Source organism: Gordionus sp. m RMFG-2023, chromosome 2 (assembly GCF_954871325.1).
Source record: "Gordionus sp. m RMFG-2023 chromosome 2, tfGorSpeb1-WG-v2, whole genome shotgun sequence".
Taxonomy (NCBI): Eukaryota; Metazoa; Nematomorpha; class Gordioida; order Chordodea; family Parachordodidae; genus Gordionus; species Gordionus sp. m RMFG-2023.
The window spans coordinates 63,410,779-63,430,550 of NC_088776.1; the positions used below are offsets into that span (position 1 = coordinate 63,410,779).

Below are 19,772 nucleotides of genomic sequence, written 5' to 3' on the forward strand. Positions count from 1 at the left end.
GTGGTTTATATAAATTTGAATAGTTAAGGAAAATAGTTTTTTTTATATATATATATAAAATTAAATTTTAAAATTTGAATATGAATACGACGAGATTATATGATGTAAATGTTAGTAGTATAAATATAGCGATAAAAAAATGTAATATCAAGAAATTTTTATAAATTTTAGTAGACTTTAATTTTTATTTTGCTTTTTAATTTTTGTTATTTTAATTTTTAATTTATTTAATTAGAATTAATATTGTTCAATAAAGTATTTAAATATGTTATTTGTATTCTCTAAATTCTCATTTCAACATGCTTGATCCGAGAAAAAATTTTGACCGACCATCCACAATGTTGCAAGGATTCGAATCCAATCCTAAATTTTATTTTAGAAACATGTCTGGTCCGGAGATTTAAAGAAAATTATTTGACTGAAAAAAGTAATAAACTAAAAATAATTAATCTCATTTTTGAGATTTTTCAAGTTACCTTTTAAAAATATGTAATATTCTATATTTATAAAACTTCTATACCTACATGATTGAAAGAAGAAATTCGTGATATTTCTCAAAACGATAAATAGATAAAGATAATTTCTTACTCTTAATTGGATTTCTTGAATGGGGGGAAGGGAGTGTAGATATAGATTTTTGAGGGGGTTTTTATCCATTGAATATCCTATCATGTAGACGCTGTGTAGTTCCAAGAGGTTAGAATATCAATTAGAAGGAATGAGATGGTGCATGACATATCCCCAGATAATGCCTTTTATCTCCATACCCAGATGTTAGAGACATGCCATTAGGACATCCTCGTTTAAAAGGCCTGATGGCTCCAAACTCTTGGGGAAATCAAATGTTTGCGATCAACCTATTAAGATTGTCATGCCACAGAAAGAGGCCGCTGATTTTAAGATAAAACAGTTTTATTACACGCAGCACAGTCAACAGAAAGAATAAGACAACCTTAACTATGATCGATAACAATACCGAACTCATGGTTAGTGAGTAACATTGCCCTTTTGCTACATTACATATATCCATTCATGCCATTATAATTTATCTTTGGGTTTCTAGGTAGTCGATGGATAGTAAGATCTGGAGACAGAGGGAGTTTTTCAAATGCAATGCACATTGAAACTAGGAAGCTTTTTTTGGCCAAATTTAGAAGTAGGGTGCTTAGATAAACGGAAATATAATTATTAAATAGAAATCCAAGATATAAGGAAACAAGCAATTGCTATAATGGAAGGGGGGAGGGTGTTGAAAATATAATCAAGTTGTTAACAAAAAAATTAAAAGATTTTAAATCCGATAATAGAATTTAAAAAACAAATCTCACTCTGGGGAATAATTTTTATATTCGATGAAGAAATAATATCTTGATTGCTGAGGTAAGATATATCGAATTTTTAATTTAAGGCCATGGTTAGAGCTGTGAAGCTTCATTCTAAGAACTGGAGTTGGCGTTCTATGAAAAATCTTTGATCCACAGGGGGTTATGGTTTGGAATTGGGAGTCAGAATATATAAGAAAAACTTCAGGTCCGTGAAGTTGGCAGAACGACTTGAGGTGCAATTGACAAAATTGATGTCATTATTTAGAGCTTTAATTGCACTTCTATCCGAACATCAGCAAAATGAACCGTTTGTGAGTTATGAGCAAAATAAGAAAATAGTGAAATTTTGATGCTGGCAGAACGACTTGAGGTGCAATTAACAAAAGTTACGCCATTATTTAGAGTCTTAATTGCACTTCTATCCAGACATCGGCAGAATAAACCGTTTGTGAGTTATGAGCAAAATAAGAAAGTGTTGGCACTTTGCCAAAAGATCCTTTTTTGAAACTTGGCAAGAATGTAGATTTGATTTACTCTTTTATATTCTCAAACACGGATATCCGTATCACTAATCGTAACCGAGCTATACCTATTTAAACGTGAAGTTGGCAGAACGACTTGAGGTGCAAATAACAAAAATTATGCCATTATTTAGAGCCTTAATTGCACCTAATTACACTTCTATCCGGACATCAGCAGAATAAACCGCTCGTGAGTTATGAGCAAAATAAGAAAGTGTTAGCACTTTGCCAAAACCGAAAATAAATTAGATTACCTTTTGAAACTTGGCAATTAATTAGTTTACAATTTGTGCTTTAATATTCCCAAAACAGGATATGCATATCATAACCGCAAGCGAATAATATTTATTTATCTGAGAAGAGTAAAGTAGGCGGAATTATTTATAAAAATTGAGGTGCAATTAGGGATACTTATGCCAATGTGTAGCCCCTTAATTGAACATCAAGAATCTTTAAACGGCATATCAGCAGAATTAACGGTAGTGAGTTATGAGCAAAATAATATTGTGTTGGCACTTTGCCAAAACCGAAAATAATTAAGAATAACTTTCAAAACTTGGCAATTATTTAGTACTCAATTTGTGCTTTAATATTCTCAAAACGGGATATCCGTATCATTAACCGTAACCGAGTTATATTCATTTATTTGAGAAGCGGAAATCTTTGTAAATGTGAGGTGCAATTAGCGATACATATGCCAATGTGTAGCGCTTTAATTGAACATTCGGAGTCTTTAAACGGCATATCAGCAGAATTAACGGCTAGTGAGTTATGAGCAAATTAATAAAGTCTTGACACTTTGCAAAAACTGAAAATAAATAAGAATAACTTACGAAACGAATCTTCTAATTTATAGTTATTACGTAAACTTATTACAACCCTTATTGCTTGTTCTTCAATTACTTACAGTGGCTTAGCTACGGGGGTGGTTTTCGGGTTTGGACCCCTCCCAGAGCAAATTTTTTTTTTGAGATTATACGTTCAAAAAAGTGATTTTATATGAATTATATTTTTTTGGTTTTGATGTTTGTGGAAGGATATTATATTACTATTGAAATTATTCTGGATAGTATTATTATTAAGTCATTGAGAATAATCTACTAAATTATAATAACATATTATTGATGCATTTTAAAAATATATTTATTATATATTATCGAAGATATGGTTATGATTTGTAAGATAAACCCAGCCGAAGGCCCGTTAAAAGGGGTCTGGGGGCGAAGCCCCCAGCTTTTATATGTATGGACCCCCTCTAAAGAAAATTCCTAGCTACGCCACTGATTACTTAGTTTACAATTTGTGCTTTAATATTCTCAAAACGGGATATCCGTATCACTAATAGAAACCGAGTTAAACCTCAAATTTTGAATTTAGAAATTAAGAATAGTTAAAATTTCTATCATTCATCTGTCCTCGGTTAGAAGTACTTTAATCAGTTTAGCAGCCAAAATTAAAATATTAATAGCTAAATAAAAAATGGCGTCACAACTAAGACAAAATCAAGATTAACGACATACATCTTTTGCCATTATTTTGTGATTACCTTAAATTTTTATAATTTGAAAATCTAGACAGCGACACACATCTTTTATTATTTATCTCTGATACCAGTAATATAAAATTTCAATGGGTGTTTGTACTAGTCGCTTTATTATTTAATTAGCCAAAAATTTCATAGGTAAGATATAATATATATATTTACATAATGCGAACAATGTAGATTATATTAATCACAATAATAAAGAATCATTTGTTATAATTGCGGTATATATATTTATTTAGTCAGACATGATGTCGTTTTAATTATAATTTATGTAAATTTAAGCGTTTAAGTTACGCTATTACTAAATATCACAGGCTATCTAAGATTATATAATTTTATTTATATGAATTTGTATTATGAGATATATAGCGTTTGAATTTCACTAAAGTGTTTTAGGTTTAAGCACATGATTGAATCCCTCGGGCTAGTTATTAGTGTTAGGCCCATCTACATGATACCTAAATTAAATATTGAAAAATATTAATGAATATAATTATAGTTTTTATACCTTTTCCATATAGTATGAGGAAATAATGCAGTTTCACTTAGCCACGTGGGGAATAGATTGTGAGTTTCAATAGAAGCATCTTAAATACTTTAGATTAAAATATACATTAAAAAAATTAACCTAAATTCTAAGAGCAGATATAGCAGTCGCGTCCTATTGCCGGAAGCACCAAAATTTTTGATAGTGAGAAAAAGTTGAATATATATCTCCCTTGATTTATCTCGATGAAGAAGCATATATAACTGGGATCATTACATTTTCATACATTATTTACAATGTAATAGAGCTGAACATATAATCTAGGAACTATACAGAAATTTCCGTCCATACATATTGTTGAAGCGGATGACATCAATTTTAGCGCTACCAAAAATCAATATACTATTATTCTCAGTTGGGAATATTTGAGATCTTGAGGTTGTTGTATAGATGGGGATCAAATTATATCATGAATTGAATTGGGCATGGAAGGCCTATATTTTTTTCAGGAGCCTATCAATATGATGACCCCCTAATTGATATAAATAGGGGAATTGCTTCGGGATAATTTTCAATGTAGAGTTTCTAAACATCTTATTTAAATACTTTTGGGATATATATTCATTCGCGTTTCAACTGGTTTTGAGAAAGAGTTTCTAAACATCTTATTTAAATACTTTTGGGATATATATTCATTCGCGTTTCAACTGGTTTTGAGAAATGGTTTTTTTTATAGACTATTTCGTTTTTAAGAGCTCAAAATAAATAACACTAGGGTGTGTTCGTGTATACCCTGATGAATTATAAGTGTGATCATATTTACATTTTGCAATACAGCCTGATTTCCTGAAACAGTAACGAATATATCCAACCTTTCATAATGAAATCTGTATGGCTTATTTTGATAAAAAAGGAAATTTTGCCTATTGGCATATTGGACCTTTAATAATATATATATATATATATATTTATATTAATATTTTAGATTGTTACCATAAATGTTTTCATTTATTCAAGCATAGCATTCAATAAAAGTATTTAATTATCGTCTACATTAAACAATACATTTATTGGGCTATATACAAATGGAGGTGTCAGCAGAAGAGGCCCTGACCCTATCTGAGAGTGAATTGCAAGGTGATGTAAATGGGATTGGCTATAAAAAGATTTAATTGCTTCCAAATAATTATTTAATTACATTTTAATGGAATAGGAGGTTGGACTAGGTATTGTTGCAGCTTGAAAATTTGAAAATAAAATAATTTATTTTAATAATTTATTTACCCTCTATTGTCAGCCTCAACAGAACAGCCCTGACCCTATCTGAAAGTGAATTGCAAGGTGATGTTAATGGGATTGGCTATAAAAAATTTTAATTGCTTCCAAATAATTATTTAATCACATTTTAATGGAATTGGGGGGGGGGGGGGTTGGACTAGGTATTGTTGCCTTGAAAATATTAAAATAACTAATTTATTTACCCACTGTTGTCAGCAGAACATGCCTTGACCCTATCTGAGGGTGAATCTGCAAGGTGTAAATGATGTTTTTTTTCGATTTATTTTCATATTTATAATTTATTCTTTTTTTTTTATTTTTGTTTTTTACTATTTTTTTTTTTGCTTTTTTAGTATTTTTGCTATTTTTTTTCTTTTTTTTTGTTTTTTTAAATTTTTTTTTTGTTTTTTGCTTTTTTGTAAACAGTGTTTAGCTGAGGTGTTAAGGATTTAAAGAATATATACTATATATAATTTATGTGCGAATTATATATCTTAAAATAAAATTACATAATAACAATTATAAAATACCGCTTACTGGGATTAAAATTGAAGAAATGCCAAATTAAATTTAGTTCCTGGCGTATTGAAAGCAAATGAAACCATGAAATATAGAATTCGAAACCAGTAAAAAATATATTCTTTGAAAGTCATATGAATGTGCAAACAATCTATATCAAATCCTAGATTTATACATATAAATCAATTAATATATCCAGCATCTACATAGGGGGGGGGGCGGGGTGTAAGTACATTTTGCCTAATTTTTATAAGGGGGTAGGAGGGTAGGCACTTTTAAGGGGATATGATAAATTTTTTATGGATAGGTAAATCCTATCATGTAGACGCTGAATATATCTAATATAGCAGAACCATATTTACTCATGTGAATTATTTATGCCCTATTGGCTCACCAGGAGAAATGACAACTTTTAATAAATATTGCCCAGATCAACTACATACAAATAGATTTCACGACCTTAGTAAAAATATATTGACCATGTTATTAAACATCTAGCAGTATTTTCTTATACATATAAGTAATCGATTTAGATATAAAAATCTGAGCATGCGCCATAATGTAGGTGCTATTCAAAGCCACGATATCAACCACACTTCCAAAAATCTGCATGAGAGAGTACATATTGGTGGTAAATTACAAAAAAATTGAACTGATGATTCCTTAACTCTATTGGTGATTGTCTCTATATCTCCAGCAAATTTTATTGATCTAAAGTCATACATTTTATATTTATAAAATATAATATTATGACAAGATAACTCCTAGGAATTTTATTAGATAAAAATCTGGTTATATCAAATAGATAAATATATGCCTCTGTTTACATAAAAAGCCATATTTATTTAGAAAATTTTACGTTGCTATGCTTATAAGAATGTTAATAGAATTTTCCTTATTGTATTTACCAGTGAATTTTGTTAGATTAAGATTTGTCCTGGCACTGAATAATTAATATATCAAAAATGTAATCTCTGGACATGTTAATATATTAGATGACCCAAATGATGAGAGAATAATTGATTAAAAAATATATCTAGCAATCTTCATTGCTGATGAGTACGTATTAAAAATAAAGTTATATTTAAATATATCATATCGAAAGAATAAATTTATTTCTATAACTTAGTGTTTTATGTAATTTTTTAAAGATCTATCATTAATGATTCAGATAATGCAATCATAATTACTAAGAACTAACCACAGCCTATACATCAAATGTTGGATGCTATTAAATTAATTTGATAATTATATCATTTAAATTCGTAATTGTTGCCTATGTAGACAATTGATACATTTATCTTTTAGATATAAATAAGAGAGTTCTTTACTCTCGCTATGGCATCTCGTATCTATTATATAATTAAGGAAAAAGACAATGTATATTCCAAAAGAAATAGAGAAATTATAAATTTTATATATAGCAAATGAAATTTTATTCGGGATAAAATTGTGGAGGAAGATATATTAATAGAAAATTGGAAGGGGCAGATCAATCCATAAGAAAAACTTAAGCGCATTGCTTCTTAAATTTAATTGAAGGGATTAAATTAATTTGTTGAAAATAGAAATCTTACCACAAATAATAAATATAAACATCAATACGTGCCCTATTAGGTTTATCACAAGTAGAAGCAATTGCCTGATGCGATGGCAAATTAATATAAAATTTTGGTAATTTAGTAAATAATATGTTGAAAGATAGAATATTATTTTTTCGCAAGGATGTGATTTTTTTTTAAAAAAACTAGGGAATAATGATTTGTTTAGATTGGCTTATGAATAAACAATATTATAGAAAAATAAACATATTTATACTGTAACCGAATTTTTGAATGTAACGACTGGAGAATTTCTTAGAAATCATATGCTAACCAATAAATTGTTTATAAAGATTGAATATTTAATTCAAGATATATAATTCCAGATAACATTCTGTAAATTACTCAAAATGCGGTATCCTATATCCCCATACCATAATTACCTTATTCATTAATCAGTTATAAATAAAAAATAGTAGATATGGAAGTTCAAAATTAAATAAATTTACTAGATTTTTATATTTAAGGGATATCTAGCAGTTTTATCATTCATCTGCTTCATCAAAGATTGGTCATTAAATATGTTATTCCAGACAGTTAGTTTGAACATGGGAAATATATTAAGAGTAATGATAGCCAATATACAAGTAGTTAGCACATGTTAGAGTGAATAAACATAATTCATATGGTATATAAAATAGCATGGGATATAACTTCGCTATCATTATTCTTTTATATAATTGATCTTGAAAGATCATTATATATTTCCCATGTTCCATCTAATCGTTTGGAATAACATATATAATGACCAATCCCCGAAGAAGCAGCAGGAGGTAAAAAAAAAAACTATAACAGCTCTTAAAGTATAAAATATATCTCCTAAATATATAAATCTAGGAAAATTAATTAATTTAGAACTTTCACATCAAATAGTGTCAATTATAATTTGTTCATGATATTGATATTTATAGACTAAGGGTAAGGGGTCCTGCATTTTACACGATTTACAATATGTTAAAAGAGGTAATGTATCTTGAATTGCGATATCCAAACCTTCAAAACTTATAGTATTTATTACATCTAAATTTAATTGATAAACATATGGATTCTAAAAAAATTCTCCTATCGTGAACATTCTTTATTATTACATTTAAAAATATCGGTTACACTATACACATCTTTAAAACATTTTTCTATAATATAATATATTGTTGATTCGCAAGACAATCAATACAAATCATTACTAACATTAGTTATATCAAATAATTTTAATAATAAATCACCCCTTATCTTATAAGTATTATTATTAGCCCCATGCGAAGCAAAATATTCTATAAACTCCTTAAATTTATTATTTTCTATATTATCAAAAAACGCTTTATATGATTTGCAATCGCAGTAGGCTACTGCTACTGCTCGTGCTAAACTATCAATAGGACATGTATTACTGATTATATATCTATTAGATCCTACTTTTAAAGGTCCATTTATTGTGGTAAGATTCCCATTTTTCAACATGCCTAATTTAATCTTGGTCCCTTCAATTACATGTAATATTTCAGGGCAATGTGCTGCATAATATGAAGTACGTTTTTTTTATGGATGATTTTTCTGCTAAACCTTTCCAATTATACAATTAATACATCTTCATCATCGGACACTTCTCTCTCATTTATCATTTCAATGCTAAATTTAGAAATTGGTAAATTCTCTGATTTTTGTGGTATATTAACTTGCTACAATATCCTTTTCCTTAATTATATTAGAAATTCGGGAGGCTCCGTCGATATTAAATCCTCTTATCTCATCAAAATGTTTGCAGAAAAATTTATCAATAGGCATAGGTAACATTACGAATTTAAATGTTCTATTTTTCAAATTATTAAAATAACTTTCAACATTTGATGTAGAGGATGTAGCTTGTCCATAATTATAATGTGGTAGCATAATACTAGACCATAAAGGAATAAGTCTTTAAAAAATTACATAAATTTATAGTTATATCTGGGTTATATAAAATAATTTTCTTCTTTCAATGATATGATACATTTAGATATGGCTTTATTTTTAATACTTTCTATCCAGCAAATTATATTGCTAGATAAATTTAAATGAATGATTGTTTCATCCTCAGGTTCATCAAATATACTAGTGTCTAATTCTTCTATTCCAGAGATTACATTTTTTAGCCTTTAGCGTAATGTCAGGACAAATTTCGGACCCACAAAATTCACTATTACATACAATAAGGATGGATTCTATTAACATTTCCGCCTCTTTAAAGGAAACGGATTTTATTAGCAGAGCAACGGAACGAATATAAAATTCTCTAAATAAACGAGGTTTTTTATATAAACTAGGCCATCTACTTATCAGTTTGATATAATGAGCATAATCTACTCTAATAAATATCCTAGGGGTTTGCAATTTATGGCCTATTATTGTATATGAATATTCAATATATGACTTAAGATCAATAAAATTTGCTAGTGATCTGGCAACAGCCCCCAATAAAGCTGCCCAGATTTTACTTTTAAATCGATTACTCCTATGTATAAGAAAATATGCCCAGATGTTTGATCATATGGTCGACTTAATTTTTTTTACTAAGGTCCATGTGGCATCTATTTGTAGTATTATTAAAAGTTATCATTTGTTCTGGTAACCAGTAGTGCATAAAAGATTAATCACAAGATATATCGATTATACTGGGTAAATATGGTTGTGTATATTTTAGATATAATAATTGATTGATTGTGCTTTCCAATTTAATGTTAAATTTATTTGAAACAGATTGTTTGCACTTCCGTAGGACATCCAAGGAATATAAAGTTCTGGGTTCTAATTCACCATATTTCATTGTTTCATTTGCTTTTTTCACACGGCAGTTTAAGGCAAAATCTGTAATAATGAATTTTGTGGGGCCGAAATTTGTCCTGACATTACGCTAAAGGCTAAAAAATGTAATCTCTGGAATAGAAGAATTAGACACTAGTATATTTGATGAACCTGAGGATGAAACAATCATTGATTTAAATTTATCTAGCAATATAATTTGCTGGATAGAAAGTATTAAAAATAAAGCCATATTTAAATGTATCATATCATTGAAAGAAGAAAATTATTTTATATAAGCCAGATATAACTATAAATTTATGTAATTTTTTAAAGACTTATTCCTTCATGGTCTAGTATTATGCTACTACATTATAATTATGGACAAGCTACATCCTCTACATCAAATGTTGAAAGTTATTTTAATAATTTGAAAAATAGAACATTTAAATTCGTAATGTTACCTATGCCTATTGATAAATTTTTCTGCAAACATTTTGATGAGATAAGAGGATTTAATATCGACGGAGCCTCCCGAATGTCTAATATAATTAAGGAAAAGGATATTGTAGCAAGTTAATATACCACAAAAATCAGAGAATTTACCAATTTCTAAATTTAGCATTGAAATGATAAATGAGAGAGAAGTGTCCGATGATGAAGATGTATTAATTGTATAATTGGAAAGGTTTAGCAGAAAAATCATCCATAAAAAAATCGTACTTCATATTATGGAGCACATTGCCCTGAAATATTACATGTAATTGAAGGGACCATGATTAAATTAGGCATGTTGAAAAATGGGAATCTTACCACAATAAATGGACCTTTAAAAGTAGGATCTAATAGATATATAATCAGTAATACATGTCCCATTGATAGTTTAGCACGAGCAGTAGCAGTAGCCTACTGCGATAGCAAATCATATAAAGCGTTTTTTGATAATATAGAAAATAATAAATTTAAGGAGTTTATAGAATATTTTGTTTCGCATGGGGCTAATAATAATGCATATAAGATAAGGTGTGATTTATTATTAAAATTATTTGATATATAACTAATGTTAGTAATGATTTGTATTGATTGTCTTGCGAATCAACAATATATTATATTATAGAAAAATGTTTTAAAGATGTGTATAGTGTAACCGATATTTTTAAATGTAATAATAAAGAATGTTCACGATCGGAGAATTTTTTTAGAATCCATATGTTTATCAATGAATTTAGATATAATAAATACTATAGGTTTTGAAGGTTTGATATTGCAATTCAAGATACATTACCTCTTTTAACATAGTGTAAAATGTAGGGCCCCTTATCCTTAGTCCATAAATATCAATATAGTGAACAAATTATAATTGACACAACTGGATGTGAAAGTTCTAAATTAATTAATTTTCCTAGATTTAATATATTTAGGAGATATATTTTATACTTTAGGAGCTTTTATAGTTTTTTTTTACCTCCTGCCACTTCTTAGGGGATTGGTCATTATATATGTTATTCTAAACGATTAGATGGAACATGGTAAATATATGATCTTTCAAGATCAATTATATATAAGAATAATGATAGCCAAGAGGAAGTTATATCCCATGCTATTTTATATACCATATGAATCATGTTTATTCACTCTAACATGTGCTAACTGATTCTTATCTTAAAAAACCCACTATATCAAAAAAATATAATACAATATCGGGTATAAAATATTTGGCCTCATGAGGTTAGGTATACCGCGGGGCTTGGCAAACCACTTAATCTCATTTTAATACACCAGAAGGGTAAAATTTTATCCTAATATAGTAGTTTTCATTAGTACACTATACATATAATGGACAAAATATATGTTGAAATATATAATTATTAAATATTTTATTAAGAAATAAAATTTTGATGAAATTTTCAAAAGATTTACATGACAGGATTTTAATTTTTTACTAAAATATCTAATCATTTATATGTTAAATTCTTCTATAATTTGGGTAAGTTTAATGTACATTTATCAAATCTAGATATTATTTCAATCACGATTTGTCAATTTAGAGATAGCTCGGAGTTTGCTGAACCATACACGTCAATTATGGCAGTTAGCAATGAAAAAATTTCAAAATCTTGAAAGGGCAATTTCATGGTTGTTTATGATTGGTGTTTAGGATTTATGCTAAAAAATCTTAATCTCCCCTTAAAATTCAAATTTTTTTTATGTCAAAAATTGTTTATTAAATTAGCCAAAGTTAAGTTTCAATTTTTATGTATAATTTAGCTTCAATTTATAAGTGTTATCATATTTTGAACAATAAAACAATAAAATTATTCTATACATATCATTATTAATAAATAAAAATGCATTTCAATTTATTATGGCCTAAAAAATCCAATGGTTTAGGAAGCCCCTTTGAAGTTGTTTGCCTCACCCCGCCATTGGGGCTCGTTGAACAAAATTTTCACTTTTATCCAAAAAAATAAAATTTAAAAAATAATGATTACATTCTTAAGATTTTTTATAAGGCACCTTTTATAGAGTATAGTCTTAGGTATCCAATCATATATTATTTTTTTATATTATCTATAAAAGAACAAGAGCTATATTATATAATACTATTATATTTATATTTGAATTTCTAAACATGTCCGGTTTCCGCTGAACCGGCATTCATGCGCCCACTAGCCTTGGTCTCTATATATCATGTTTTAATATATTTTTTAGTACCTTCTTAGAGACTAGTAGAATCACGGATAGTCATATATTTACAAATAATATCTTAATATTTATACAAACAAATGTAAAAAAAAGAAGTATTTATTAACTAGTATTTTATATTTTTAAAATCGATTTTATACGATATAATGCAATAGTATTATATTGACGATGAAAATAAATTGCGCTCTGGTCTACCCGATATCTATATCAAACATATGGTCCAGCCAAAATTTATTAGTCCCTCCCTATGAAGTACGCGCATAATGATTTTTTTAAAAATAATCCCGCCAAACGTATTGGTTCTCGCTCGATATCCGGCCCTACTTTTGCAAAATCTATTTAATATATTTTTCACTAAAATTTATAATATCTATGGGGGAGGGACATAGTAAGAAATTATTCCAATTTATTAAAAAAAGATACCTAAATTTAGATATTTAAGACGAGAAATTATTAAATATATTATGATTTATAAATTGAAATTTCAGGCAATCTCCATTATATGCAGTGAATTAAAATGAAAGTAAAAAAAAAAGTGAAGTCACAAGGACTTTCCCCAAAAGATATAGATATAAATAATGATATATTTACCTTTTTCTGGATATATAAATCCATCTAATGAGTTATTTCTATTTTGCTTAGCATAAATGTATAGTGATTTTGGACTCGTCAGATTCTCCAGTTCATTGCTAAGGGTCTTTCAAAATTCAGCTGACGAAGAATTAATATTTCATTCCTATATTTCTGGAATAAGGCTTTTATTAGCCATTATAACCTAAATAATATAATATAATATATATATTATATTAATTGAAAGTTAGCTCCGTGAAGTTGGCAGAACGTTGGAAGTTTATATTTTAATTATAAAAAAAAATTTTAAAATAATTTTAATACTGATTGAATTCACCACACATGTGCTTAAAAATCATTATAAGATAGAGGGGGCGAGAGGTTATTTTAAAATGACTTTGTTGGAAAGATCTAATTTATATCATACGGTAAATTTTAAAATAAAATAAACAACAACAAATATAAGATCACTTCAAAAAGTCTTACATTTTACGGTGTTATATGTGTAGTTATGATTTAATGAAACATGTTGACAAAAGGGGGGGGGGGGGGGGGTAAATAAATATAATAAAATTTATTTTAATTTAATACATATTGAAATTTAAATATGGAACAAGTAATTAAATTAATAAGATTAATCCTTTGAAATGAAATGTGCTGGAAATTTAAATTAAAAATAAAAAATATGTGAAAAGAATATTTACTAATTTTTTAAAATTTTTCTTACCGTGTCCTAAATCAAAAAAATAATTTCGCAAAAGTTTTGCGAAATGCACAACTTTAGCGAGTTTTGCGAGATACGAAACATGTCCCGAATCATACATTTATTTTCAATTTTAAATTGTTTGATATGCATTATACTATTTCTCTATTTTATATTATTTGAAGATACGACTGAGTCTAGAAGAAGGCATAGATTTTTAGAAGGACGGTATATATGATATGATTTATATTATATGTATTAATTCTAGAGATCAAGGAATTTTTAGAACATTTGATAGTATTCCTTCATATCCTGACAAATTTCGTCAGATGTTCCATATTCATGTGGAAACATTTAATTACATTCTTACAAAAATCATAGCACAGATATAAATCATGAACAATATCCAATACTCAATTTTACCCAATCTCAGTTCCAGCGATGGACTGAAAGCTCTAATAATATTAGAGAAACTTTTAATTTATTTGTAAATAATTATATGTAAAATTTTTGTACACATTAATTTTTGATTCCCATAATCTTATATTTCTTAATCCCCATAACCTTATATCTCTTATGAATGTATTCATTTGTCAAAGTTATATAATTTATTTATAAATATTCAATAAAAAGTGCAAATAAAAGTGTTGTTTTGATTACATTATATAAGTAAGTTATTTCTAATTAATTTAATGAGTAAGACAAATGACTAAATTTCAATAATTTTTATTATAAATAAATATACAAAATATGTTTAACATATTATGGTATTAAAAATTAAGATATAAAAATGTATAAAATAATTAAAAAAATACAGTATAAACTAAACTAACATTGTTGTTATAAATTTTAATTTAAAATCAAAAATTTCTTTATCAGTCATAATATTAAATTGAGCTTGATATGATTTGAAAAAACCCATAATATTATGGGGATCATCTCCTTGGGATGTATGTTTGGCAGCAAAACCTATTTTAAAAATTAATGATTATTAAATATATAAATGTACCCCTAAATATCTCCATTTTTTCATCTTCATACTTCTTAGATTTTTTAGCTTTAGATTTAGGAGTATCTAAATTCTTCCTCTTTGAGCTACATGGATTAATATTTTCTTTATTAAAAGAATTGTCTAACTATAATTAAATTAATAATATATACATAATATTAATTTAACCTCTAAAATTTCTTTCTCATATATATCAGTAGGATTAACAATATCAGTTAAAAGATCATGTGTATTTAACTCGTAATCCTAATATATAGTTCATTATATACATTTCATGTTATAATACCTGTGATAATGTTTGTACATTCACCACATCTTGGATATTTTGTTCATAATCCTAAAATATTGTTATTATATAATTATAATTTCATGTTATAATCAGGGTTGCCAGGTCAAAATTTCCAATTGTGGGAGAAATTCGGTATTTTGTGGGAGTAATATAAAAATTGTGGGAGAAATATGAAAATTGCTAAAAAAAAAATTCCTGCGGCCGGGATTTAGAATTGACTTAGTTATCCGCTTATTATTTTTTATAAATATAAAATCGAATCTATTTTCCAAAATAAAATAGGTAATTATTTTTCAAAATAAAATAGCCAACTATTTTTCAAAATAAAATAGGTAACTATTTTCCAAAATAAAATACGCAACTATTTTTTAAAATAGGTAATTATAGTACGACACAAAATTTCTTAAATACTATCTTTATTATTAAAATAACATATTGATTTATTATAATATATTAATTTTGTTTAAAAATAATAAGCAACGATCTTTTTTAAATACAAAAGAATGTAAACAAGATAAAATTTTATGAAAAAATTGTAATTTTACAATGTAAAAAAATATATTTTATGCTAATGTATAAATAAGATTTTATAAAAAAACAAACAATTTTAAATTTACAATGTAAAAAATAATTATAATAAGTGCGGGGAAGTTGTTCTACAGTATTTAGTTAATACAATGGGGGAAGGGAATATGATATTTTGAGGCATCAAAAATCTTCAAATCATAAATCAGTACAGGGCAGTCTATCAACATCTATTGCAAAACAAAAATATTCTTCAAAAATAAGAAATAATACAGATGCAACTACAGTTGCGGAAATGGTAAATACCTATCATGCAGTACAACATTCAGAGAGCTACTTAACATCACAATGTTGGTAGAATCTTTCCCCATAATATTTAACGACTAATATAAATGAAAAGTATACTTTGTAGAACACAAATGAGCAAGGCTATCATCAATGTTTTAGGATATAAATCCAGAAGGTCAATTCTTGACGATTTGAAAAATGTGCAAACATATGCAATTCTAACAGATGCATCTAATAAGGAGATATCAAAACATTTCCCTTGATCCTCCCCTATTTCAACAAAATTAATTTCATTCAATAAAACTATTTAAAAAAATTTCTCCAGATATGAAATATCCAAAGACATAGCTAACCATATATAATGTTAAATATGGCAGATTTGGCATTACCAATGTATTGCATGGCAGCTTTCTGGTCTGATAATTCCTCAATGAATTTGGCAAAAACCAGAGTGTATTTACAAGAATTGAGTCAGCATAATGTTGGTTGACAGGTTCCTCCTAATACGCGCCATCGTAGAATTTTAAAATTTTACAAACCTTTAAAAAATAAATAGATTATAAAAGCTGTCCTAATATTTTGAAAAAAATTTTCAAAAATAAATGGCAGAAGTATATTTAGGAATTTTACATATAGGAAATCTACTATATGCTGTTAATATGCAGTTGCAATCAGAAGAATATAATTTAATAAAAGTTCACTAAATTATGCTGCAGAAATACCAAAGTAAGATTATTATTACTATTATCGGATAATTATTAATAAGATTTAATATGATGTCATGTTTGAGGAGATTATAATGCTTCTTTATTTTTATGATTTGCCAAAATATTCAAAATATTAATTTTACAATGTAAAAAATAAATTTATTTGATTTTATGCAAATGTATAAATAAGATTTTATAAAATATAGAAAGTCAAGTTATAGTTAATTATATTTTATTTGCGATTTAAATAATGGAACTAAACGTTTACTGTCGTTATTAAGATATTTATAAAATTCCTGGCATGACATTTTATAATTTTGTTTAACCATTAACTCGGCCTCTAATGTTGTTAAAGCAATTCGATTTCTCTCCTTTCTCCAGGCAGTCCTCATCAGGCTAAAAATGCGCTCCGATGAGGCATTAGAATGAGGTAAGGAGAAAACATACTCGCAAATTTTTTCCAAGCATGGGGATTTATCGTTATTACGAAAAAATTCCACACATTTCTCCTCTGCTTTTAGACCATCTAACTTTAAGTATTCTGGCGAATCATAAAAAATGGAAAAAATTACAATCTCTTCAAACAAGGCTTCAATGTCTATCGGTAATTTTAATATATTTATTAAATTACAAAAACCATCAAATGATGGTTTCTGTTCCAAGGTCATAATATTTATACACTTGTAAATAGAGTTATTAAAATCAAATCTTGATTGTAAATATTCCAAAATTGTCTTAATAAAAATATTTGCTTCATTTAAAAATACGTTAATTATAATAATATTTGAACATTTTAATATAATATTTTTAGCAATAGCGCCATAAAATTTATTATCTATTTTTAACTGTAGAGATGAACAGAGTTGTAGCATGATTTTATGAATTTTTATCAATAAAAAATCTGATTGCAACCAGTGACCCCTACACTTTTTGAGGGATAGAAGCAGAATACCCCCCTAAAGTACCCCCCCCCCCCATTGTAAATTATTTTTTGACACCAATAAATTTCAAAAATAATTTTTATTGCATCAATATTTATTATAATATAAATATAATGTAAAAAATATATGCTTTAAAAATATTATTTTTAAATTAATAATTTAGATAAATTAGGGGAAGAGAAAGCAAAAGAATTTATAATTTCATCAATATTTAATTGTTTAAATAAATTATTTTCCATTGATAAAATGGTTAAATTATTAAGAAATGGATCTTTCATGACACTACGAAGTCTTGTTTTAATTAGTTTAATTTTACTCATGACCCTTTCGGCAGTACATGATGTAGTAAGAATAGTTAATAAATATTTATATAAAATTGTTAAATTTGGGAAAGCAGAAAAATTTATAAGCAGACGATAAGGTAAAATAAATGAATAGTTTCTCCAGTCTTAATCATTCATCTCAAAATTATTATCATCATCAGAAGAAGCTAAATAATGTATTAGTAAAAATATTTTAATTAAATAAATTTACAATTCTCAGAATCTGACAAATCTTCTTTAACCTCTAGGTCACGAGTAATAATTACGTCCCCCGTTTTAGCCATTTTATAAATATTTCTAAACATCAACATTTCCTCAAAAACTTGACTTGTATTTAATTGATAAAATTCACAGATATCCTTGATATCATCTTTAACAATTGCCTTTTCCGCCATTCCCTTTGGGGTAAAAAATGATGTTTGACTCAAAAATTTTATCGATTCATCGTTAAATCTTTCACTAAACTGCATAATAATTAAATCAAGTGCAGCATAAAACACACTGATTTTAAAGCTAAAATAAAATATTATATTTAATGATGAAAGTATATATATACCTCTCCTTTTTGGATTGTAATGTTTGAAGTCTTGAACTTTCAAAATCAAAAGGTAAATTTCTCTTCTTCATAAAATCTTGGGCCTTTGAAAAGACATCCAAAAATTCAGTGTTATTATCTATTTTAGGATTATAAAATAATAAAAGATAATAATTTAAATTATACTTCTCATATTAATCAGGCAATCTTTTGCCAATTGAATTTGATTTATTGCAAACCCTATATCCTTCGAAATGGTTTGCAATTTTGTACAAGCCAAGCTAGTTATCAACAATATTTTATCCAAAACACATAGTGATAAAATAAAATCAAATTTTTCTATTCTATAGACTATAGCACTAGCCATAGTGGAAGTGGCAGGATCTTCAGAATCCTTTAAATTTGCCAAAGCTGCCCTCAAAGCATCATAAAGTAGGAAAAAATTTACAATCGCCTTATATGATGTTAGCCAGCTTCTATAAATATAAAATAAACATTATATATCGAAACAATTAAGATAATATTACCGAGTGGTATTCTTGATGCGTAAAAATCTATGTGATTTTGTCAGTAAATCACTCTGACATGTTTTGAGCACTTCATATCTTTTAACACCATTAAAATATACGTAAATTTCGTCTAATATTCCCAAGACATTTGGCAGCTCTTTTACTGATTGGCATAATTGAACAACTATTAAATTTAATCGATGACAATAGCACCAAATAAAAGCTGCCTTTGGCGCCTCCGCTCTAATCAAAGCCTGCACTCCATTAATTCTTCCACTCATGTTTGAGGCGCCATCATAGCTTTGCCCCACTAGGAATTCGAGGGGTAGATTCATGGAGCCAGGCTTGGATATTATATTCTCTTTAATATCGAGGCCCGTTGTATTTCCCGTACAATAAATGTCTATCAGCCTTTCAACGGGCTTAGGTGTCTCGCTATTTTCAACATATCTCACTATCAAAGCTATTGCTTCTGATTTCGATACATCATATGTGCCATCAACTATAATTGAATAGCACCTGTTGAATTCAATCTCCTTTTGAATTTTTTTTATAACCATATTTTTCATGGTTTCAATAAGAATATTTATGTTATTATATGATAACAGATTTGAA

The 19,772-nt window shown here is 27.4% G+C and overlaps 1 protein-coding gene and 1 long non-coding RNA gene across 3 annotated transcripts; both read right to left on the reverse strand.

The window, feature by feature from the left end:
* Positions 1 to 14,853: 14,853 nt before the first annotated feature.
* LOC135925111 (uncharacterized) lies at positions 14,854 to 15,311 on the reverse strand. 2 transcript variants are annotated; one of them, XR_010571537.1, is made up of 3 exons: positions 15,209 to 15,311; positions 15,041 to 15,167; positions 14,854 to 15,000 (listed from the first exon to the last, which is right to left on the reverse strand). It is a non-coding gene; the product is annotated as an uncharacterized LOC135925111 (long non-coding RNA). The 2 variants fall into 2 exon arrangements; XR_010571538.1 differs by having other exon boundaries at positions 15,041 to 15,163; positions 15,209 to 15,227.
* Positions 15,312 to 17,913: 2,602 nt separating this feature from the next.
* LOC135924750 (zinc finger MYM-type protein 1-like) lies at positions 17,914 to 19,772 on the reverse strand. Its single transcript, XM_065459856.1, has 5 exons — positions 19,176 to 19,772; positions 18,835 to 19,124; positions 18,670 to 18,787; positions 18,325 to 18,626; positions 17,914 to 18,280 (listed from the first exon to the last, which is right to left on the reverse strand). Exons 1-5 carry the CDS (start codon positions 19,724 to 19,726, stop codon positions 18,240 to 18,242), a joined length of 1,302 nt encoding a protein of 433 aa, XP_065315928.1. The 5' UTR covers positions 19,727 to 19,772; the 3' UTR covers positions 17,914 to 18,239.

Coding starts and splice junctions, on each gene's coding strand:
- LOC135924750 (XM_065459856.1), bottom strand. CDS start 19,726: ATGAAAAATATGGTTATAAAAAAAATTCAAAAGGAGATTGAATTCAAC. Junction 19,125..19,175: donor CGCATCAAGAATACCACTCG/GTAATATTATCT, acceptor TTATATTTATAG/AAGCTGGCTAACATCATATA. Junction 18,788..18,834: donor TTGCCTGATTAATATGAGAA/GTATAATTTAAA, acceptor ATCCTAAAATAG/ATAATAACACTGAATTTTTG.